The 23,534-nt window shown below is 45.5% G+C and overlaps 1 protein-coding gene across 5 annotated transcripts in view; it reads right to left on the bottom strand.

Annotated features, from left to right (window-relative positions):
* The window catches only part of Ctc1 (CST telomere replication complex component 1), a 25,074-nt gene extending 1,645 nt beyond the window's left edge, over positions 1 to 23,429 (bottom strand). For 2 of the 5 annotated variants that reach the window (XM_027427067.1, XM_027427069.1), the window contains exons 1-20: positions 23,321 to 23,429; positions 16,344 to 16,507; positions 14,918 to 15,155; positions 14,611 to 14,822; positions 14,021 to 14,177; positions 8,706 to 8,981; positions 8,482 to 8,610; positions 7,032 to 7,264; positions 6,727 to 6,904; positions 6,432 to 6,632; positions 5,278 to 5,404; positions 4,425 to 4,539; positions 3,991 to 4,306; positions 3,812 to 3,901; positions 3,395 to 3,591; positions 2,200 to 2,288; positions 1,937 to 2,111; positions 1,454 to 1,531; positions 222 to 366; positions 60 to 124 (exon numbers count right to left, since the gene is read on the bottom strand). In XM_027427067.1, the coding sequence (XP_027282868.1) occupies positions 60 to 124; positions 222 to 366; positions 1,454 to 1,531; positions 1,937 to 2,111; positions 2,200 to 2,288; positions 3,395 to 3,591; positions 3,812 to 3,901; positions 3,991 to 4,306; positions 4,425 to 4,539; positions 5,278 to 5,404; positions 6,432 to 6,632; positions 6,727 to 6,904; positions 7,032 to 7,264; positions 8,482 to 8,610; positions 8,706 to 8,981; positions 14,021 to 14,177; positions 14,611 to 14,822; positions 14,918 to 15,155; positions 16,344 to 16,507; positions 23,321 to 23,353 (3,218 nt within the window). In that variant the 5' untranslated portion in view covers positions 23,354 to 23,429. The remainder of the gene's footprint in view (positions 1 to 59; positions 125 to 221; positions 367 to 1,453; positions 1,532 to 1,936; positions 2,112 to 2,199; positions 2,289 to 3,394; positions 3,592 to 3,811; positions 3,902 to 3,990; positions 4,307 to 4,424; positions 4,540 to 5,277; positions 5,405 to 6,431; positions 6,633 to 6,726; positions 6,905 to 7,031; positions 7,265 to 8,481; positions 8,611 to 8,705; positions 8,982 to 14,020; positions 14,178 to 14,610; positions 14,823 to 14,917; positions 15,156 to 16,343; positions 16,508 to 23,320) is intronic. The other 3 variants (XM_027427068.1, XM_027427070.1, XM_027427071.2) reach the window with 3 other exon arrangements.
* Between the last annotated feature and the right edge of the window lie 105 nt (positions 23,430 to 23,534).

Genomic DNA, 23,534 nt, shown 5'->3' with positions numbered 1-23,534 from the left:
CTACTGCAAACATCAGATGCTGTGAAACTAGGAAGTAACCAGTGGGACAAGGTACCCACCTGACACTGGCCTGGCTTACTGCCGTCTGAGCTGGACAGTTATGGTCCTGACGACTACACCTCCCCTGGGATAAACAAAACAAAACAGTTGGAAAAGTCCTCTTGATCCGATGACACTATTCTGACACTTCACTCGCAGCTCAGCCTGTCCTCTCTTAATACCTGGGGAGAGATGCTGGTGCAGTGAGCACACACCCACAGGATCTGGAGGCTCAGGACAAGGACTATGTGGCAAGAGGTAGTGGCCTGGAATGGCACCCGGTCACCTTGGAGAAGTTCAGCCAGGTAGATGTGGGGCAGAGGAACCCTAAGGAGAGAGAGAGAGGAATGAGCCAAGTAACAGGTAAAGAGGCTGGGCACAGGAACTCACACCTACAGCCCCAGCATAGGGATTTAGGCTCAGAAAAATGTAAAGGTTACCCAGGCACAGAAGCACACACCTTTAATCCCAGCACTTGGGAAGCAGAGGCAGGTGGATCTCTATGAGTTCCAGGCCAGTCAAGGATTCACAGTGAGAGTCTGTCTCAATAGTTAGACAGACAGACAGACAGACAGACAGACAGACAGACAGAGAGATTAAAAAAAAAAAAATCAAGGCTAGATGGGCAACATAGTGTGAAACCATCTCAAATAGCCTAAATCAAGAAAGAGTTTTCAAAGTAAGGTAAGTCTAATTGCCCTTAATAAGCATATGGATGCAGACAGGACAGCAGTGAGTTCTATGTACTCCTGGAAGCCCTTGCCATTGCTTCCAGATCTCCAAGAGCCATCAATGCTTTCTCAGGCTTGACTACCAAGACATTAATCAAGAAAGATACACTAGCGCTGGGCATTGGTGGCGCATGCCTTTAATCCCAGCACTCAGGAGGCAGAGGCAGGTGGATCTCTGTGAGTTTGAGACCAGCCTGGTCTACAAGAGCTAGTTCCAGGACAGCCTCCAAAAGCCACAGAGAATAAAAAAAAAAAAAAAAAAAAAAAAAAGGTACACTTGCATGTCAGATGGAAAAGCCTTAGAGAGCTTAGAACCTCAAGCTTTACTGGGTAAATTGATAAGCACTGGGCATTTTTTCCTATTTGGAACATATGAAATCCTCCTGACTCAAAAAAACAAACAAAAAAAAAACTCTACTAAACTGGGCAGTGGAGGTGCATGCCTTTAGTCCCAGCACTGGGGAGGGAAAGGCAGGCAGATCTCTGTGAGTTCAAGGCCAGCCTGGTCAGTTTCAGGACAGCCAGGGCTACATCCTGAAAACTAGCAAACAGTAAACAAAAAATCTCTACCATGATCAGAGAGGACTAGAAGACTACACCTGTGGCACACACTCAGGAGCAGACACAGGAGTGGAGTGTCAGGGAGAAGCAGGGCATTTAGAGATCAGAGTCTGAACACTGACCTGGCTTTGTTCTCTAGGGGGAAGCTCAGGACCTGCACGGAAGTGGTCGGCCGGAAACAACAGTAAACAATGTTGAATCTGCAGGTAAAAGAACAGTGAGGAGAGAGCAAGCGGGCTGAATAGGAGCTGAACTGAGGTGACGCCTCACAGGCTTGGCTAACTCTCTTACTCCCAGGAACATACCCTCAGCTCTACCAAAGCAGAGAACAGACAGCAGACCAATAGCCAAACCTACAGCAAAGAGGAGTACAGTCTTCCCAGGATTTGGGAGACAGAGGCAGTGGCAGGATGATGGCTTTAAGTTTGAGCCTGGGCTATACAGGAAGTTGCAGAATACTCAGGACTACATAGTAAGACCCTGTCTTAAAACAAAACAAAATAGTAATAGCAAAGAAAAGGTGTCCTTGTGGCACAGATAGGTGGGGTGGGGGGGGGCACTCAACAGGTCATCAGTAAGCAAAGGAACGTATGGCCATACAACACCTGGAAATCTTTTTCTCCAGCTGGCTAAAGTGGACTCGGGCTCCGGGAAGGAGTCCTATTTGGGGAGGCAAGTGTGGATCTTCGATATATATGTCCAGGTGAGGGGGATATTCACAGTCATCCATTTCTAGAGCTACTGTTAGCTTCACGCCTGTTTTAACAGCCCCAGCATTCTCTACAGATAGAGGGAAGAGTGGCTAGTGGATCAGCCAGGACTACAAGGTCCCATAGCTCTAATTCGAACTTTCCCCCAGTGACATTACCAGGCCTTATTCGGCGAAGAGTCAGAGGTGGTTCACATAGTATCCGTGACAAAATTTCAGCAGAGAAAGACACCAAGGAATTGGAGAAGCTGAAAAGAGAAAGAAATAAATGAGGAAACATATAGCCGAGATCAGCTCCTAAGATAGAAAGGGAGCCTTCTGATCTGCTAGAACACCACTTACAAGGGCCTAGAAAGCCTTGAGCTACAAGTAAAAGGACTTTGAGAAAAATAAGTGTGTAACAGAGATTCAAAGTCTACCTAGCTTTAAAATAAAAAAGAAATCTGCCAGGCAATGGTGACATACACCTTTATTCCCAGCACTAGGGAGGCAGAGGTAGGTGGATCTCTGTGAGTTCCAGGACAGCCAAGGCAGCACAGGGAGACCCTGTCTTTTTTTTTAAAAAAAAAAAAAAGGGGGGGGAGGAAGAAGCAATCTACCACATTAGAGACAAGGGCCTTCCTAGAGGCCCTCCAACCCTACCTTCCCACATTTGTACCTAGGGTCCTAGCTAGTCCATCACTTAGTTTTATGCTTCCTGAAGATGCTGGTTTCTAGGAAACATTCATTTTGACTCTTACTCTTCTGTTTTAATCCTTTGAGATGTGATCTTGCTGTATGACCCAGGCTGGCTTCAAATCTTCAGCAATTCTCCTGTCTCAGGTCCCTGAGCATGATGGTTACCAGTGTGCACTGCCTAGCCTCCCACTTGTCTTCCTTCCTGTCCCCTCTTACACAGGGTTTCTCTGTGTAGTCCTGGAACTTGCTGTTTCCTGGTTGGCCTTGAACTCAGGGATCTAAAGGTATGTGCCACCATGGAAACAAACTCGAGTCTACATTCACTTATAATTTAATAAAGATTAATCTCATAAAAATTATGGACAATCCTCCTTGTCCTCTTGTTTTGTTTTTTTAGACAAGATCCCTCTTAAAACTAATCTAGTAGAATTTCTCATCACACAAGAAACAGCTGTTTGCATCTGGAGTTACCTACAAAGGCTTCTATGAAATACCATGTTCCTGAATTCATCAACCAACTAACTATATGCCACACTAAACCAAGGTCCTTCTCTAGATTTCCATCTTCTTTCTCGTATTTTCTTATGTCTCTGTTCCCTTTTATTGCTAAAGCTCTTCCTTAACTATAAGAACATTTGCATGGCCCAAAGATCCAGAGGTAATGCAGGACATTTACTTGTCACTAAGCAGGTGGGTCAGCGAGGACTCAGGCAGTGCTTTGGAGATATCTAGTACATTAGGTATGTCCTGAGAGCTCCCAAGTTCCAGGGTCCACTCCTTTTGGACAGTGAGGCAGGACTGTGTGCCAGCCAGTTCCAGAGGACGCTGAGTTGTGCCAGATGAACCCTCTGCCTCAAATAACATTGGCATCTGCTAGGAAACAAGAAGACATTTGCTTCTGCACGTGTGTAAGCCAGAACAAAGTTCCCCAATGCTGATCTCTTCCTGAAGCCTGGTGAAGGAAGGGACCCCAACAATGATTCCACCCTTCTAAATTCAGCCTCTTCCAGGAGACCTAGAGGACCCACACTGGCGTGCCTGTTCCAGACTCCAGCGCAACCAGCTTTCTGATAGGAGAGGAGAAAGCACTCACTGAGGGGCCAGGAACCACAAGGCGGTAGACTTGGTTTGGGTACAAGAATGGAAACCATCGAACTGAAGGGCCAAGGAAGATGAGGGAGACCTGTGAGGAAGGACAGCATGGTACTGAACCCCGGTGTGGAGCCTAGGGCATGCATGGCTGGGCCCTAGGAGCCTGGAGTCCCAGCTTACCTTGTGATCCTTGTTCTCAACTCCTAGAGACTCAGGTGGGCCCCATCCAGACCCCTCCTTCCTCTGAGTGCCACAAAGCCAAGTTCCTGACACGCAAAAACTCAGGGTGGGCTTTGGAGGCTGTGAGCTGGCTCCCGGAAGGACACAAAAATTACGTTTCATTAGGGCCTCCTTGTGGGACACCAAGAATAGCCGGCTCTGTCCAACATGAGGTCCCTCTGGGCAGGAGGAGTCTCTCTGAGGTGACTCTGAATCAAAGGTGGCTCTGGGCACAGGCAGGATCAGTGCGTCAGCCAGGAAGAACTGGACATAGACTCTGTTGGAAGAGACAGATCTGAGATGCAGGGACTGAGTGATTTGGACCCCAAGTCCCCACACACCAAGTTTTCCCTTTCCCTCAGACCCAGGAGAGCATGCACCACTCCAGGGCAGACCTGGCCTGCTTCTTCTGAATGAAGCCTTTTATGTCCAGCTCCTTCCAGGAAGGGAAGCTGCTCCTGACTTCTCTCTCTATCACCAGCTGGAACTTCTCTACTCGCACCAGGCAGCCTAGAGGAAGAAAGTTTTCTATCTTAGCAAGAAAATAACTGTGGGGAAAGCAGTGAGGCAGAGCATCCAGGTCTGTGTCCATCCCAACCCTGAGTCAATGCCCTCTTCTGAAGTGAAGCCCGCACCTGATCCTCTCAGCCCTATGCAACTACTCCAAGCAGAAACCATTCCACATGCATGTACAATCGCGCCCCTGGCTTCATGGGCTAAAAGGCCTTTGTTATTCTTTCCTCAAATCTCAAACATGCCCTTTTCTGAATCTAACAAGTTTCCCCCTCTAGGGTTTCCCTTTTTTTTTTTTTTTTTTTGTTTTTTTGTTTGTTTGTTTGGTTTTTTTTTTTTTTTTGAGATAGTTTCTATTATATAGCTTTGGCTGTCTGGGAACTTGCTATGTAGGTCAGGCTGACTTTGAACTCACAGAGATCCATCTGCCTCTGCTGGGATTAAAGGCAAGTGCCAACATGCCAAGCTCCTCTTTATGAATCCCAACAAGTCAAATAAGACCAATGTCCTTCCAAATTATGAATGTAGGAAACAGAAGGTGCATGTTTAGGTCTAGCTATGTGGGAGATATGGATGGATGCTGAGAATTGTAGCTCTGGCTCCTCCTTGCTCCATCAATCCCAGCCTCTCAAACTTCTCCACATCAGTAACAAACCTCAACAGATGCCTCCTCCTGGCTCCCTGTACCCTGAGAACTCCACCCCACCACCACCTTTCTATCTCTCAACTTCACACCTATGAGCTTTGGGTCAGTGATGGGCTGCGAAGTCTCAGACAAGGGCATGCAGGGCAATGAATAGCTCCGGTCCCGCAGCTGCAGACAACCTTTCTGAGATGAAGCCACCAGCACCCCAAGAAGAACCTGCAGGAAAAGAAAGGCCCAGCTATTAAACAGTTTTTACAGAAACAAAGGGCTGGAGGTAAGCCCACTACTTGGAAGGCAGAGGGACTGTTCCAAGTTTAAGGCTGTCTTGGTCCATATCATGAGTTCCAGGACAGCCAGGGTTCACAGTGAGATCCTGTCTCAAAATAAAAATAAAATATAATTTCACTGAGCATCTATCTCGTGTCATGTGTTCTTTTAAATATTAGCAGTAACAAAGACAAGCACTCATATATGGAATAAGAACTAAACTGCACAATTCAGCATGGTGGTACATGCTTATAATCCCAGTAATCAGGAAGCTGAGGTCGGAAGACCACTAAGAGTTTGAGGCCAGTCTGGGCTATACAGCAAGACTGCCTTGGGGGCAGGGGGGGGGGTGCAGGGAGCAGTAACAAAAACAAAGCAAAGCAAAACCCACCAGAATTCTATATTCCAAGCTATAGCTTTGGGGGTTTGTTTTATTACATTTATTTGGGGGTGTTTCATTTCACTTATGTGGAGATCAGAGGACAACTTGAGGGAGTCAGTTGTCTTCTTTCACCATGGAGATTCTGGGGATCAAACTCACTCTTGACACCAAGAGCCTTGGTGACTGTTTTTGTTTTTGAAGCAGGGTCTCACTGTGTAACTCTGGCTAGCTTGAAACTGTGCAACCTATGTAGCCTGAAATGAAGGGGTTTTGTCTGTTGTTTGAGTGAGACAGGGTCTCACTATGTAGTCCAGGCTGGCCTAACTTATCCACTCATCTCTCCCCTTCTAAGCACTAGGATTACAGGTGTGCAGCACCACACCTAACCCAAGATGCTATTTGTTCCAGTCTTCCTAGCTGCTGTAAAAAGGAAAAATAGGTAAGGGGCAGGAACAGACACTGTTCATGCACAGTCAAATGACAAAACCAAAACCAAAACCAAACCAAACAAACAAAACCCACAAGTGAGCTGAACAAGGAAGTGGCAATAAAGATACAAAAAGCAGTCCCCTGAGCCTTCTAGAATTCCTTTACCTGAGCTGGCTGGAACACACAGGATGGCAGGCAGAGCCAGGACCAGGCTAGGTGGCGATTCACTTGGCAGCTGGTCATGTGGGCAGCTTCTGGGAGAGGCAGAAGGGCCTTTGGGTCAAAGGTAGCCCAAGCCCTACGCTGCCCTTCCTCTGCCAGGTCAAGTAAAGTAGGGAACGAGTAGGGGGTCTGCAGCTGAGTATACTGTTGGGGAGAAAGCAATAATCAGAGCGTGTCCCCTGTGCCAGGCGTCCTCAAGCATTAGTGCTGCTGCCAATCTTCCCTCACATTCTCATACTTTCTGATGAGGACAGTTATGTGGCTCTTCCAGGATCTCACTGTGCGCATGCCGAATGGGGCTGACAGGTGAAATGAGAACATCCCAGGAGGGAGCCAGGAGCTGCAGTGCCAAGCTGGGGTTCCCAGGAGAGGAGTGCTTCAGGAACTGGTGGTACCTCAACACATAGGGGCACAGCCTTGGCCAGGGAGAGAAGGACAGTCATTTCCCCAAGATCTGTCTCTTCTTATCCTGCTTCCCCTACACAGACATATCATCCTCCACTCCCCTCTCCACCCCAGACCCTCAATCTCCATCCTCCTCACTTGCGGGACAGTTCATTCAGTGTCTTCGTAGCCCATAAGTATAAGGGAAGTCCTAACTGACGTTCCCACACGAGTTGCTCATACAAGGAGGCACCATGAACTTTGTAGGATGGCAAAGTCTCAGGCTTAAGACAAGAAAAGCTTTGAAGAAGAACGGTGCCATGGAGACAAAGTGCTAGAACGGGTTTTGTTGTTCCTCCACCCACTGACTGGAGGAGATGAACATCTCGGAGCTGCAAGCAAACAAAAATAAACAGTATGTGGTATACACCTGTGAACCCCAGCACTTGGAGGCAGAGCCAAGAGACAGGAAGACTAGAAGATAAAGGGCCATCTTTGGCTACACAGAATCTTGAGGCCAGCTTGAGCTACTGAAACCTAAATAAAGGACTTGATGGCGGGCAGTGGTGGCACACACCTTTAATCCCAGCACTCAGGAGGTGGGAGCAGGTGGATCTCTGTGAGTTGGAGGCTAGCCTGGTTTACATAGTGACTTCCAAGGCAGCCAGGACTACACATGACTGTAATTCCAGAACTCCAGAGCAGAGGCAAGAGGATCTTTGGGCTAGCTTGTTTTACACAGTAAGTTTCAGACCAGTCAGGGCAACATAGTGAGACTCTGACTCAAAACAAATAAGACATAAAACTACCTAAGAGCTAGAGAGATGGCTCAGCAGTTAAAAGTACTACTCTCACAAAGAACCCAATTTCAGTTCCTAATGCCCACTATAGGTGGCTCAAAGCCACCTAAACTTCCATTCCAGGGGATTTGATGGCCTCTCCTGGCCTCTGCAGGAAACTGTATTCATGTACAAGTACTACCCACACTCCAACACATACAAATACACACAACTGAAAACTAAAAGTAAATCTTAAACAAACAAATGAGCAAGCAAGCAAAAAACTAAAACAGGAGCAGAGGTGAGACCCCAACTTAACCTCATGCAGAGGTAGCTATTATTTCCACACCCTATGTTCCAAGAGAAGCTCATGTCCCCCAGTGTTGCCTATCTCATTTTTTGGGGAGAGGGAGAGTTTGAGACATGGTTTCTCTGTGGTTTTGGAGGCTTTCCTGGACCTAGCTCTTGTAGACAAGGCTGGTCTCGAACTCACAGAGATCCACCTGCCTCTGCTTCCCGAGTGCATGTGCCACCGCCCGGCTGCCTATCTCACTTTCTATCAAAACTCATTCTCGAAGAGCGGTTTGGTGTATGCTTTTAATCCAGCACTTAGGAGGCAGAGACAGGCAGATCTCTGTGAATTTGAGGCCAGCCTGGTCTATAGAGTGAGTTCCAGGACAGGCTCCAAAGCTACAGAATAACCCTGTCTTGAAAACCAAACCAAACCAAACCAAACCAAACAAACAAAACAACAACAACAACAATAAAAACAACCCTCATTCTCTCTGAGGTTCATCTCCCATGAACTGTGGGTCTGATATCTGACATACCTCCAGACGGACCCCTGGTCGAATCACCCGCCTGAGGCCATGGATCTGCTGATATGCAAGGCAGAGAATCAGCTGCCTATCTAGCATGTAGAGGCTGGCAGACTCATTCAACACATCAGTGACTGTTCCCTGTAGAGCACAGAGGTCCAGTTGGCCACTATTTCCTTCTGCCGAGGCTCACACTTCCTATGCCGAAATCTCCAGGACCAGTTCCTTTCACTCACCACATAATGTAAGACCTTGGAACTCCGGACAAGACCTTGCCCGCTACTGTCTTTGGAGTTCGTGGGTTGGGGAAGTGGTGTAAGGTCAGCTTCCAGGAATGATATGTCCAGTTCCAGCTCCCGCACATAGCCCGGCCTCAGTGGTATCAGATCCGAAGATGGAACGGTTGTCCAAATGTAGTAATTGTGACCTCGGGTCTTGATTACTCGCAATTTTGTCAGCACATAGGCCTTCCCAGGCCGCAGGACTCGGTGCCACATCATCTGAGCAGGAATCTGGCTTAGGCAGAGGGAAGTAACATTATGCATGTGACAACCCATCCCCAGTGCTGCTCTTCTGCCAAAGGCCTTACCCATCACAGTTTCCAAAGACCCTGATTCTCCTCTTACCTCTTCATCATCTGTTTATTTATTTGTTTGGGTTTTTGTTGTTTTGTTTCAGACAAGGTCTCCTACAGCCTAGGCTAGCCTCAAACTTACTATGTAGCCAAGATTAGCATTGAACTCTTAAAATATATATCAATATATGTGTGTGTGTGTGTGTGTGTGTGTGTGTGTGTGTGTGTGTGTGTATTTTTTTGGGCGGGGGTTTCAAGACAGGGTTTCTCTGTGGCTTTGGAGGCTGTCCTGGAACTAGCTCTTGTAGACCAGGCTGGTCTCGAACTCAGAGATCTGCCTGCCTCCGCCTCCCAAGTGCTGGGACTAAATAAAGACGTGCGCCACCACCGCCTGTCGAACTCTTAATATTTTAAGCCACTGAATTTAAGGATTTCTCCATGTTAACAGGAAATGCTACATATTTCTTAACCCTTTCATAAAGATATAACCATCCCTAAAATTTCCCTCAAAATTGATAAATATTCCATCAAGAAAATTATGTTCTTTTCAATATACCCTCTCTCATCAGAGCATGCAAGCCAAAGCATTTATTTCATTAATATGAGCTGAGTACATGACTCCAGTATTTAGATGCTAAATAACAAATCAGTAACTCCTCTTTAATGTTTCAAATCATTGAGAAGACAAAAACCTAAGTAATAATATAGAGCCACATATGACCATGTATCAAAATACACATTTAATAAATTCTCTCTTTTATTTTCTTTTATCATACTGGGGAATCAAACCCAGGAATTCGTGCATGCTAGGCCGGCATTCACCACTGAGCTATATATAAGTCCAGCCCTTTATAAGGTTGGAAACAAAGTGAGGATGAGGTGGAATGAACAAGGAGGCCTAATGAGTCAACGTGAAATTGAAGAAGGCCCTGAGAGGTATATAGGCTGATTAAAAAAAAAAAATCATTATTAAATTATACCCATAGTGGATACAGGCATCATCTCCTCCTGGGGCTGGAGTTACAGGTAAGTGTGATGCACCCAATGCAGGTGCTATGAACAGAACTTAGATCTGCTTCAAGAGTAGTATGTGTTCTTAACCCTGAACCATAATTTTTATCTGAAATACAACCACAAATATTCCAGATTTTTTGAGATTCTAGATACTCTGCATATATATTGTAAGATGCCTTGTAGATGGAACCAACTCTAACCCTGAAATTCATTTGTTTCGTGTACACCTTATATAGAGAGCATGGAGGCAGTAATCCTGCACAGCATTTTTAATATGTCTGTGTTTTAACTTCAGTCTATTATATGTGGCCAGGTGATATCATGTCTTCATTCAGTTTCAGATTTTGAGCACGTCAGATTTCAGATAGGGATACTCAATCTTGAACCTAAATTCAAGGGCCACCAGATGAGCCCAAGACTGTACTGTGAAACTTGGACTCTGTCTCAAAAATTTTAAAATAAAGCACAGCTGGGGATACAGCTCAGTGGTAGAGCACTTGCCTAAGCACAAAGCCCTAGATTCAAACCTCAAGAGAGCACAATAATTAATTTAGATCTACAACTTATAGAGACGTTAGGAGACCCAACTCAAGTTTCACCACCTTATGGTGTTATGCCCCACAAAGGAAACTCCAGTGAGTCTGTTACAGCACCTGCAGACTACACCACCCACACGCAACTTCACTGTCTGCAATACTGCACCACACTGCTGCGCTGCCTGGCATTTTGTGTTTGTAATACTGCAATATTTAGAACACTTAGACAATTAGAAAAACTTCTAATGACAGGTAAAGTAGGTTCATTCATATGCTACTATGTGTTCAGAGAGAAACTTCTGGTTTTTTTGTTTTGTTTTGTTTTTTCAAGATAGGGTTTCTCTGTGTAGCTTTGGAGCCTGTCCTGGCACTCGTAGACCAGGCTGGCCTCGAACTCACAGAGATCCGACTGTCTCTGCCTCCCAAGTGTTGGGATTAAAGACGTGCGCCACCAACGCCTGGCCAGAGAGAAATTTTTGAATTCTACTTAAATTTCTTCAAACTGTGCTTCAGGTAGATTCTAGTCTTACTGTAGTTCCTAGATGGTTTTAGTTTGTTGGTTGGTTTCTTTGTTTTAATAAGTTATTGTTTTGGTTTTGAGACAGGGTCACACTCTATAGCCCAGGCTGGCCTCAAATTCATGACAATATCCCTGCATCAGTTCCCCAAGTACTGTATTACAAATACAAGCAACCACCCCTGGCTTCCAAGCATTATTTTGTTGGACTATGGTTTGTTGCTGTTTACAAAGGTCTCAAACCTGCTATGTAGCTGAGGCTGGCCTTGAATCCCCTAATTCTCCTACTTCTACTTCCTGAGGCTTAGACACCATGCCTGACTTTTACTTTTTGTTGTTGCTGTTTTTTGAGACAGGGTTTCTCTGTGTAACAGCCCTAGCTGTCTTGGAACTCACTCTGTAGACCAGGCTGGCCTCAAACACATAGAGATCCACCTGCCTCTGCCTCCCAAGTGCTGGGATTAAAGGTGTGTGTCACCACACCACACTTATATTTTTTATACATGTGTGCACACAAGTACACATGCGGAGGTCAGAGAAGAACTTGCAGGAATTGGTTTTCCCCTTCTACTCAAGTCTTCAGGCTTGGCAACAGCATCTTTCCCCAATGAGCCACGTCACCCATCCCTCTAAGCATTTTTTTTTTTTAAATGTCTTTAGCATCCTCAGGAACCAGTCCTCTGCAAATACTGAGAGGTGGCCTTCTTAACATTTATTTAGTATTTTCAGTAAGCATATAAAATACTGCTGTGACATTTTCACAGGTATATCAGTGCATAGCTCATACTCTTCTCTCATGAGCCTCCCTTGTGCTTCCTCTCCCAAGATGGTCTGTCTCCCTTTACTCTCATGTCCTATGTGTCTATTACCAGGCAGGGTGACAGGACGGTCAGAACCCTAGCACTTGGGAGCTGAAACCAGTAAGACCAAGAGCTCACAGCTACATTAGAGCCAGCCTCAACAATCAAATCTAAGTTCCATATATGAGAGACAATATGTAGTACTTGTCTTTGTGTGTGTGTGTGTGTGTGTGTGTGTGTGTGTGTGTGTGTGTGTGTGTATGTGTACAGGTGACAGGTGTGCTCATCTGTGTAAGTACATGTGGAAGCCAGAGGTTCATGTCAGAATGTCTTCTTCAATCACTTCTCAATCACTTTTAAAAAGATTTATGTATTTAATGTGTGAGTGTTTTGCTCACATGTATAAGCACCACATGTCTGTGGAGTTCAGAAGTGGGCACTGGATTCCCTGGAACTGAACTTAGAGATGCTTGTGAACCACCAAGTGGGCGCTGGGATCTGAACCCAGGTCCTCTGCAAGAACAAGTACTCTTAACTAATGAGCCTTCTTTATAGCCCTTCAATCTTATTTTTTGAGACAGAATCTCTCTCTCCAAACCTCAGAGCTGTAACTGGCTAGTCTGGCAGCCAGTGAGCTTCTGTCTTCTGTCTGTCCTTAGTCCACAGCACTGGGGCTAAAGAGGCATGCTGCCACATCTAGTTTACCACGTAAGGGTGCTGGGGTTGAACTAATGTGGTCACGCTTATACAAAAAGCACTTTACCCACTAGGCTGTCTCTCTAGCCTCTTTCTTTAGTTTTTCAAGACAGGGTTTCTCCTATCCAGGTAGCTTTAGCTGTCCTGGAACTCACTCTGTAGACCAGGCTGGCCTCAAACTCAGAGATCCACCTGCCTCTGCCTCTTGAGTGCTCCTGGTACCTCTGTCATTCTTCTTAAAAAGTTATTTCAATTTTGTGTGTACTAGTGTTTTACATGCATGCACATCTGTGTGCCACTTGCATTCGGTGCTTAAGTTGGATCCTTTGGAACTAGAATTATAAACTGTTGTGAAGTGTCATGTGGGTTCTGGGAACCAAACTTAGGTCCTTTGGAAGACAAGCCATGCCACTGAGCCATCTCTTTAGCCCCCTTTTTAAAAAAAAAAAAAAAAAAAAAGTCTTACTATGTACCCTTGGCTGGCCTGGAACTTGCTATGTAGATCAGGCTGTTCTTAAACTCACAGTGATCTTGTTTGTACTCTAACAAATAAAGCTTGCCAGAAGATCAGAGGGTGGAGCTAGTCACTAGTTAACCAAAGAGGTCTGAACAGACAGACAGGAAGTGATATGGCTGGGCAGAAAGAGGAATACAAGGCAGGAGACGTTCAGTCCCTTTTTGATCTGAGGATTTCATAGAGGTAAGAGCTCTAGGGGCTGGCTGCTCTGTTTCTCTGATCCTTCAGCTTTCACCTCCTAATATCTGACTCTGGGTTTTTATTATTAAGACCAACTAGAACTCGTGCTACAGTGATCTTCCAACCTCTGCCTCCCAAATGTAAGGATTAAAAGCATGAGCCTCCATATCCAGCATCCATTTTTCTTGAATGTGTGCAGGTGCACCAAGAGGGCAGATGTACCTGGGCCCGTTCATGTGGACATCAAAAATAATCTCAGGTGGTCATTTCTCAGAAAGTTTCCTTCCTTTTGAGGCAGGTCTCTTGCTGGCCTGTAGCTTCACAAAAGGGCTAGGCTAGCTGGCTAGCAGGTTCCAGGGCTCCGCCCACCTCTACCTCCCACTTCAGCATCACTGGGATTACAGGCCATGCTACTGTGGCCAGCTTCTTACACCAGGATCAAACTCATGCTAGTAGGGAAAGTCCTTTACTAAGCCATCACCTCAGCCGTTTCTGTCTTTTTCCTCTCCCATCATCCTTTCTTTGATCCCTTCCTTCTTTCACAGTTCATACTTCAGCATCACATGTATGAATCCAGGCACTCACTGCTCGTAAGAAACGTGAGGTTTCTGCTTCTGCGTCTGGCTTACCCCCTGTACTCTGCGGCTCGCCCTCTGCTCTTCTCTTGCTCTAACACTCCCTCCACTCCCATATGCCCAACTTCACCCTGCTCCTCACCCGTACAATGATGGACACCTGGCCGCCAGCGTGGCCGTCAGCTTCGGTTAATTCACCAAGTGTGGCGATGAAGTACCTTTGGTTCTTCATTGTCACCAGGGCACTCACACGGACCAGCTTCCCAGCCAGATTTGGCTCCTTTAGTTTGTGCTTCTTTCTAAGGAAAGAAGAAGAAAAAAGACATTTTCATTTCTCTCCTTTTCCTCTATACAAGTCTTCCCTTCCACTGTAAAGAATAATTTCCTAGCAATGTAAAATGCCCACAATTCAAAGCTGTTACCTAAAAACTTTCCAATCTTTCTTGCCCTCTGACAAGGTATATTTCCTTGGGAGCCAGAGGTGGTTCTGATGACCTGGAACCCACTACGTAGGCTACATAGCCTTCCTGCTTCAGTTTCTGAATGCTGAGTAAGAGGTAAGCCTCAACCAGTTCAGAGCCTTCCTCATAACTTTCTTGATATTCAAAACCCCACCATTCCCTTGCTCCATCTATCATCTATATTACTGTCAAAACCTCTTCTTCTCCCCAGAAGTACCATCATCCTCCCAGCTTCACAATGTTCCTTTCTTCACTAAGAGTGGAAAGTTACCTGTATCTGAGCAGGTAGGATGCCTTTTCTGGGTAGAGGACAGGGATAGGCGTGAGAGGGCCAGGACTGACAGCCAAGGGAAGTACTGGCACTGGTGTACCCCACAGCTCCAAGTGCCCTTCCCCGAAGGAATTCTTCTTGGCAGGAGGGAGGTAACTCCAACTAGGGAACAGGAAGAGATGGCCCAACCAAGAAAGGTCTAGATCTATAAGCTAGAAAAGATCAAAGCCACAGGTTAGCCAGGACCTTAGCACCTAATCCACCACTCCAGCTCTTAGTAGAGGCAGCTGACCCCCCTTTCACTCACCTCACAGTCCAGGGCACCAGTGTTATCTCTCACGTACAGGCTTCCATTCCTGCACTCTGGTTCCAAATCCCCAGATAGGTCTGTTAGTGTCCCTAAAAGTAGCAGCTGCTGCCGGGGCAGGATATTGCCCCTTGGCTCAGCTCCTTGGGACCAAGCCTGGTAAGCATCACTGCTCCAGGACAAGTAGCTGCAGCATGGGAGACGCTGCTGGGTCTTGAGATTCTGAACCGAGACAAAGCTGGAAAGTAAAGAGAGCAGTTCTGCAAATCAATTGCATCTAACATACTCTTGACCTAAACAAACACCTAAAGCCTAAAGCAGGCTGAAGGACAACACAGACTAGGAGGACTAGGAGATGTTTGACTGAACAAGAGCCTATGAAATTAAGGATGGGGTTTGGATCTAAAGGTTGAGCAATCTCTCTAAGGGAAATGGGAAGAAAGCCTGTGATATAATAGCTCTATAACAAGGGATCAAGAGACATGAAGTAGACTTCGAGCAGTCTGAGGAAATAAGTGTGCGTGGAAAATACTGAAGATTCCACAAACAGGGGCTGAAGCAATGGTTCAGCAGTTAAGAGCACTTGTCTACAGCCAGGTGGTGGTGTTGCATACCTTTAATCCCAGCATTTAGGAGGCAGAGACAGGTGGATCTTTGAATTCCAGGCTAATCTGGTCTACAGAGCAAGTCTCAGGACAGCCAGGGCTACACAGAGAAACCCAAACCCTGTCTCAAAAAGCAAAACAAAACAAACAGAAAAATCACTGTTTGTTCTTCCAGAGGACCTAGGTTCGATTCTCTGCATCCACATAGTAGCTCACAACTGTGTGTAACTCCAGTCCCAGGGCATCTGATGCCCTGGTCTGGTCTCCATGGTTACCAAGCATACATGTGGTACATAGACATACATGCAGGCAAAATACCCATATACATAAAATAAATTTAATTTAAAAAGATACAGAGGTATGCTGTTGTACAAATAAACTGGTACAATTCTACTGAGAACAATATGCAAATAGATAGACCGTACGATCAGTGTCTCCCTTCAGGTTGGTAATGACTTTGGAAGGGAGAATCAGATCAGAATAGACTTCCTAGAAGACCTCATTAAACCTTTCTCTTTATATCTTACCAAAAAGACAAATAGGACAAAATGCTATGAGTTGTTTAGGGTAGGCAGTAAGCACATGGCTATATGGGATACTGTTGCACATTCACATCAGCTAGATCACTTTCTTCCTCTCTCTCCTCCTCTATAAACACAGCTTCAGCCAAGTTAGGAGGACGTTAGGGAAAAAGCTGAATGAAGAACAGGAAAACTGCAGATGAGGGTATGTTTAGACTACCTACCTCCTTTTCTACACATTCTTCTTACTTCCTTCTCAACACTAAATTCAACCACCCCCCAAGCCCCACCCCACCCTACCTGTAGTTGAGGGGCACTGTAAAGTCCTGGTTCTCCCTCTGGGACAGCCACGTTTCCTTCACACAATCAATTACTGACTGAGTCAACCGTTTATCAGGCTCCTCGCCAGCAGGAAAAAGGGTACCTTGGATGAAGGTCCGGGCAGCCTCAAGCCAGGCTTGCTCCTGAGGAAAGGAATCTAGTTAAAACATCTTCATGACCATCCTGCCCACCAAGGGATTTTTGGAGAAAAAGACATAGAATAAAATAAATCTCCAGGCAATAGTGGCACGCACCTTTAATCCCAGCACTCAGGAGGCAGAGACAGGAAAATCTCTGTCTACAGCCTGGTCTACAGAGCAAGTTCCAGGACAGTTAGGGTGGTTACATAGAGAAATCCAGTCTCAAACAAATAAATAAATCCAGATTATAAAAGGTTGAATGTCTAGAACCTGAAGAAGTTTTAAAAGTCCAGACCTGAAGGCAGAATTCCATGAAGAGTACTTGCCATACATTAAGTCCAGCCAGAGTTAAACAGATAGCCACTTAGCTTTGATTTTGTCTCTTCTAACAAACGTGTACTGATCCTTAAAATGCTCACTTGAAATACAGATTTCTGGGGGCTGGATAGATGATTATCTATCAGCAGTTAAGTCTTCCAAGGACTAAGTTCAATTCCCAGCATCCACATAGCAACTAAAAACTGTCCCTAACTCCAGATCCAGATCTGATGCCCTCTGCTGGCCTCTGTGGACACTGAATGCACATGGTACACAGACATTCCTGCAGGCAAAATATCCATACTAAGAGAATGAGAAGGGGAGAAGAGGAGGGGTGAGGAAGACATGATGGGGCAGGGAGGCTGAGTTGGGGGAGAAACAGAAGAGAGCAAGATAAGAGACACCATAATAGAGGGAGACATAGGATTAAAGGGAAATCAGGCACTAGGGAAATGTCTGGAGAGCTACAAAGATGACACCAACAATCTAAGCAACAGAGGAGAGGCTACCTTAAATGCCCTCTCGTGATAATGAGATTGATGACTAATTCATATGCCATGGTATAGCCTTCATCCAGCAGCTGGTGGAAGTAGAAGCTGACACCCAAATCTAAAGCTTGAACTGAACTGGAATCCAGTTGCAGAGAAGGAGGACTGATGAGCAAAGGGGTCCATACCAGGCTGTGAAACCCACAGAAACAGCTGACCTGCACAAAGGGGAGCTCCTGGTCCCCAGACTGATAGCTGGGAAACCAGCATGGGACTGATCCAGACCCCATGAACGTGGGTGTCAGTGAGGAGACCTCAGAAATCTATGGGGCCTCTTGTAGTGGATCAGTACTTATCGCTACCATAGGAATGGACTCTGGGAGCCCATCCCACATGGAGGGATACTCCCTGAGCCTAGATACAAGGGGGTGGGCCTAGGTCCTAGGCCCTATTCCAAAGGATATGACAGACTTTGAAGACCTACGGAAGGCCTCACCCTCGCTGGGGAGCAGAAAGGGTATGGGATAGGTAGAGTATTAATTAGTTGGTGGGCAGGGGAGGAGGGGAGGGAGAGGGAATTGGGATTAACATGTAAAATAATCTTCTTTCTAATTAAAATTAAAAAAAAGAAAAAGGAGAAAGAAGGAAGATTTCTCTGTGACCCTTTCTCTGGCCATGCTAGGTCAACTGCCACTTTGACCATGGAGCTTCCACAGTACCTTGTACATGTCTATTATATGGCAGTGGCCCCATGGTGAGCTAGGGTTATCACATATTACATGGAGCCTGGTTAGAAACCAGTAAGCTGAAAAGTAAAATATCAAAAACTGCTTTCAAAATCCACCCTTAACCCCAGCACTAGGGAGGTAGAGGCAGGCAGATCTCCAAGTTCAAGGCCAGCCTGGTCTACAGAGTGAATTCCAGGAAAGCCAGGACTACACAAAGAAACCCATTGGGGGGAGTGGCAGGGGGCACCTTTATTTAAATACAAAATATAAGTCTGGCGGTGTGTGCATATCTATAATCCCAGCACTCAGAGGCAGGTGAATCTCTGTGAGTTCAAAGCCAGCCTGGTCTACAGAGCTAGTTCCAGGATAGCTAGGGCTGTTACACAGAGAAACCCTGTCTCAAAAAATCAAAATAAATAAATAAAAATAAAAGAGGGTTAACACACATATGATCTGACAGAGACTGTGACAGTAGATACAAGACCAGCACAATTTCAAGCCAGACGAAACTCCAGCAAGAAGTGGGAAAAAAAAAATCCCACACCTAATGAAGTTATTTGCAGGTGATACCTGATGGGAGAGGGAAAATCAGTTTTCTCCTATGGAGTGACACCAGGTATATTAAACGCACTCTGTTGCCCAACACAAAACAGGCTGTGCTTTTTGTCTGATTTTTTTAGGTTTGATTTTTGTATTTGGATTTGTGTCTTTATATTTTTCCACGAGAGAGAAAGAATGTGAAGTTGAGTGGGTAGGACCTAGGAGGAGTTGACAGAGGGAAAAGAATAAGGTCAAAATATGAAAAATTTTTTTTTTTTTTTTTTTTTTTTTGGTTTTTCAAGACAGGATTTCTCTGTGTAGCTTTGGAGCCTATCCTGGTACTCACACTGGAGACCAGGCTGGCCTCAAACTCACAGAGATCCGCCTCTGCCTCTAGAATGCTGGGATTAAAGGCGTGTGCCACCAACGCCCGGCCTAAATGAAAAATTTTTTTAGTCTATAAAAATCATATTACTGCTCTTAACATGTGAATGTCTAATAGAAGACAAGGACATAAATATGCAAAGGGTAATTTATCTACTTACATTAAAATATATATTTTACATATATGGATGTTTTGCCTGCATGAATGACTCGTGTCATCCCATCTCCTGGAACTGGAGTTAAGGATAGGTATGAACCAAGTAAGTCCAGGAACTGAAGCTGTGTCCTCTGGAAGAACACCCAGTACTCTTAACTGCTGAGCCATCTCTCCAGTCCCTTTTTTTTTTTTTTTTTTTTTTTTTTTTGAGGCAAGGTCTTTCGATGTAACCCTGACTGGCCTATAATCCAATACATTGATCAAACTGGCCTTGAGCACACAAAGATTTCCCTGCCTCTGCCTCCTCAGTGCTGGGACTATAGGCATGCACCTACCATCATGCCCATATTTGGAGTGTATGTGTTTGTTGTTTGTTATGTTTTTCGAGACAGGGTTTCTCAATGTAGTCTTGGATGTCCTCGAATTCACTCTGTAGACCAGGCTGGCCTCAAACTGAGCTCCACCTGCCTCTGCCTCCCAATGCCCCCGATTAAAAGTGTGCACCACTGCCCAGCAGGAGTATAATTTTTAATTATTTAGATCCCCTGGAACAGGAGTTACAGACAGTTGTGAACTATCATGTGGGTTCTGGTGATTGAACTTGGGTCCTCTGGAAGAATAGCCAGTGCTCTCAACCATTGAGTCATCTCTCCAGTCCCCAATTATTCAATTTTTGTTTTCTATCAAGCATAAGCACTTGAGTCCCTATAAACTAAATATATACAAGCTATAACCCCACTCGATTTAATCCCTGTCCTGTCTGGCTGGCTAGTTCCACATTCAGCACATCTTTAGTGCCTTGGAAAACCACTTTTCCATGTTCTAAATTATTTCAGCATTCTTTTTTTTTTTTTTTTTTTTTTTTTTTTTGGTTTTTCAAGACAGAGAACCTGTGTAAAGGTGCCGGCTGTCCTGGCACTTACTCTGTAGACCAGGATGGCCTCAAACTCATCGAGATCTACCTGCTTCTATCTCCCAAGTGCTGGGTTCAAAGGTGTGCCCCGCCACACCCAGCCTATTTCAGCATTCTTATGGACAGTCCTACTGTCTTCACTATGGCAAACACTCTGTTTGCATTCATGTTCAGAGTTTTAGACAGTGCCCCCACCCATTATCCAGATATACTTGATCAACATAGATCAAAGTCTAGAAGTACACTGTTTTCTCAGAGTATTTTTGGTTACTAGCTCTCTGATGTCCTGTCCATTGCTTGAAACACTGAAAACCTTTGTTTTTCAAAGTAGTAACACTGTTTCAAAGTAAAATCAAGCTTGGTTTTGTTTATTTATACAGTTATTTTTATTTATTTATTTATTTATTTTTGGAGGCAGGGTTTCTCTGCAGCCTTGAAGGCTGTCCTGAACTAGCTCTTGTAGACCAGGCTGGTCTCGAACTCACAGAGATCCTCCTGCCTCTACCTCTCGAGTACTGGGATTAAAGGCGTGCACCACCAACGCCCGGTATTTAATTTTTTTTTTTTTTTTGGACAGGATTTCTCTGTGTAACAGCCTTGACTGTCCTGGAACTGGACAGGTAGACCAGGCTGGCCTGGAATGGCAGAGATGCACCTATCTCTGCTTCTGCTGGGATTAAAGTCATGTGCCACCACTGCCAGGCTAAATTTGGATTTAAAAAAAAAAAAAAAGTAGGGCAGTATGGTGCTGAAACAGACCTTTTGAAGCTCATTTAAGAACAAAATAATAAATGGGCCAGTGGGATGGCTTAGCAGTAAACATACTTGAAATGCAACCCTGATTACCAGAGTTCATTTTCTGAAACCCACATAAAGGTGAAATAGAGAAACAACTCCACAAAATTGTCCTCTGAATTCTATATTAACTATGGCACATACATACTCCTCCCAACACACACACACACACACAATGCTGAGGAATGTGGTTCGGTGATAAAGCACTTAACCAGCATGCATGAGGTCCTGAGGACTGAGTTGGGGGTGGTGTAATTCCAAACAAGCTGGTGTGTGTGTGTCCATAATCCCAGCACTAGATACCTGAACAATGATACCAAATTCAAGGCCAGCCTGGGCTACATAGTAAGTTTTGAGGTCAGCCTCAGTTACATAGGGAAAACTTTTGTTTTGCTTTTTTGCTGTTGTCTATTCAAGGCAGAAAGGCAAACCAAAGACATGTATTGAATCAAATGAAGCAGAGGTCTGTATTTTGAATAAGCTCTGAGATTCCTTTTGTATAATGTAAGCTTCACACTATACACTTTACCCCCAAATGCTTCAATTGCCTGGCTTTTTTTTGTTGTATTTTTTGAAACTGAATCTCACTAAGTAGCCTGCTGCCCTGGAACGTCCTATGTAGACTAGACCTGTCCCAACCGCTAGGGATTAAAGGCTTGTACCTGGCTGGAGTGCCTACCTTGAAGAGCCTCTGAAAGATGACTTGCTCTAAAATGTCTATTTGAGTTCTCTGTCCTGAGATCTGGTCCTATCACTCTGTCCATCAGTCTACAAATGCCCTCTTCACAGGTTCTCCACCACTAAAGCTATGTGCACTAACTGATCGGACAGCTAGCTGTTCTAGCCTGAATCCTTGACTACACCTTATTTCATTCCTTGTCTTTCACAACATCCAGTCCACAAGATTCTATTGCCTTATTCGTTTTGGTTTGTTCAATGAGACAGAGTTTCTATACAAGGCCCTGGCTGTCAAGGAAGTCCCTAAGTACACTGACCTTGAACTCATAGAGATCAATCTGCTTCTGCCTCTAAGTGCTGGCAATAAAGGCGTACACCGCCATGCCTGGCCCTTGATTTTCTTCACCCCTGGTATCCCAACACTGCCTCTGCATTCCAACCATCGTCATTCAGCTCAAACCCCCCCCCCCCCCGCCCCCCCCGTACTATGACTTCAGTAAATCCAAATCTCATCCATCACTCCTTTGTCCAAACAAACAAACAAAAAGGCCCACAAGTGTGAATCATAGTATGGGAGGCTGAGGCTTGTCAAGCCTACATAGCAAGCACCATGGTTATGTGATGTTAACATGACACCAACCAAAAAAACCACCAACTGCAGGGACACTAGTTCACTGGAGCATGTGTCTCTGGCAGGCTTTGCCCTTTCCCCCATTCCCTCTGCCTTGCTAAAAACCGTTAGACTAAATTCCTAAAGCTAGCCACCAAGGTGTGTCCTCTTATTTGGCCATTTCCTCCTCTTGAGGCTGACTACTGAGGTCCAGCTATTGCAGTATTAAAGTCCAGCAATCAGAAACCCCTTTGGATCACCTAATTAATACACCCAATTGAAACTAAACACCTTATCCTAACACGGGGTTTCCCATTTTACCTTTATTTACCTTGTCCCCCTCCCCTTCATCTGTCCTCTATCTCTTTTAACACCACATCCTAGCCCATTCTAACACAGACCTCCCCTTCTTCTCCACTTAAAAATTATACCTGCTGGGTTGGAGAGACGGCTCAATGGTTAAGAGCATTGGCTGCCGTTCCAGAGGACCTAGGTTCAATTCCCAACACCCATATGGCAGCTCACAACTGTTTTTTGTAACTCCAGTTCCAAGGGATCTGACACCCTCACACAGATGCAATGCACAGGAAAAAACATTTTAAAAATTACACCTGCAAGGTCATTTGCTGCTGTTCTTCTGTTTTCCCGCCTGAGTTCGAAAGCTGTCACTTTAGCTTTTCTTTCCCACTCTGTAAAGGATCTCTCTGTGAAAACCGGGGTTTGGATGTGGTCTGTGCCTTATCCGGGAGGGAACGCCTGACGTGCGGGGGTTTCCTTCTCAACAAGACAGCTGGCTATTCCTTCTGACCCCACCACCTCCACCCAATGTAATTTAGTTTTCCAAAAGACATCTGCTCTAACTCTTGCTTACCAACATGGCTCTGCTGTCTAGTAACGGTGCCCTTCCGACGCTTCCCCGCCTAGCTAACTCCTATACGACCCCCAGGAGTGGGATGTTTCTCCTTCACCGTCCAGACACCTCAGGGAGCCACACACAGCCCCACAACCTGCTAGTCTCCCACAGCGTAAACCTTCCAGAGGGGGTGGGCGGAGAAGTGCTCCGGGCTCAGACGGCCTGAAAAGCCCCTGCTACCCGGGCCGCGACCACAGACAGCAGGCGGAAGGAGTAGAGGAAAAAAGGAAATCCGGAACAAGTTAGAAAAACAAAACAAAAAACCCACGAGAGTCACACAAACAGCACTCACGGAGGCAGATGCCTGTGCTGGGCAAGCATCCATGACGAGCCAAACCCCTAACCTGAAGAACGCGGGAACGCTAGGCGCAAGGGATCTCGGGAGGGAGCCTGTGACGTCATGGGGCAGCCCTGGTTCCTCCCAGCATCCACCTGCTGTCAGTCACGCCCGCCTGGAATTCATCCCAAGGAGCACACTGTCCTTAAAGTTGCAGCGATCCTTCTGC

The sequence above is a fragment of the Cricetulus griseus genome, chromosome 7, assembly GCF_003668045.3.
Source record: "Cricetulus griseus strain 17A/GY chromosome 7, alternate assembly CriGri-PICRH-1.0, whole genome shotgun sequence".
Classification (NCBI taxonomy): Eukaryota; Metazoa; Chordata; class Mammalia; order Rodentia; family Cricetidae; genus Cricetulus; species Cricetulus griseus.
This window is presented reverse-complemented; position numbering and strand designations above follow the sequence as displayed.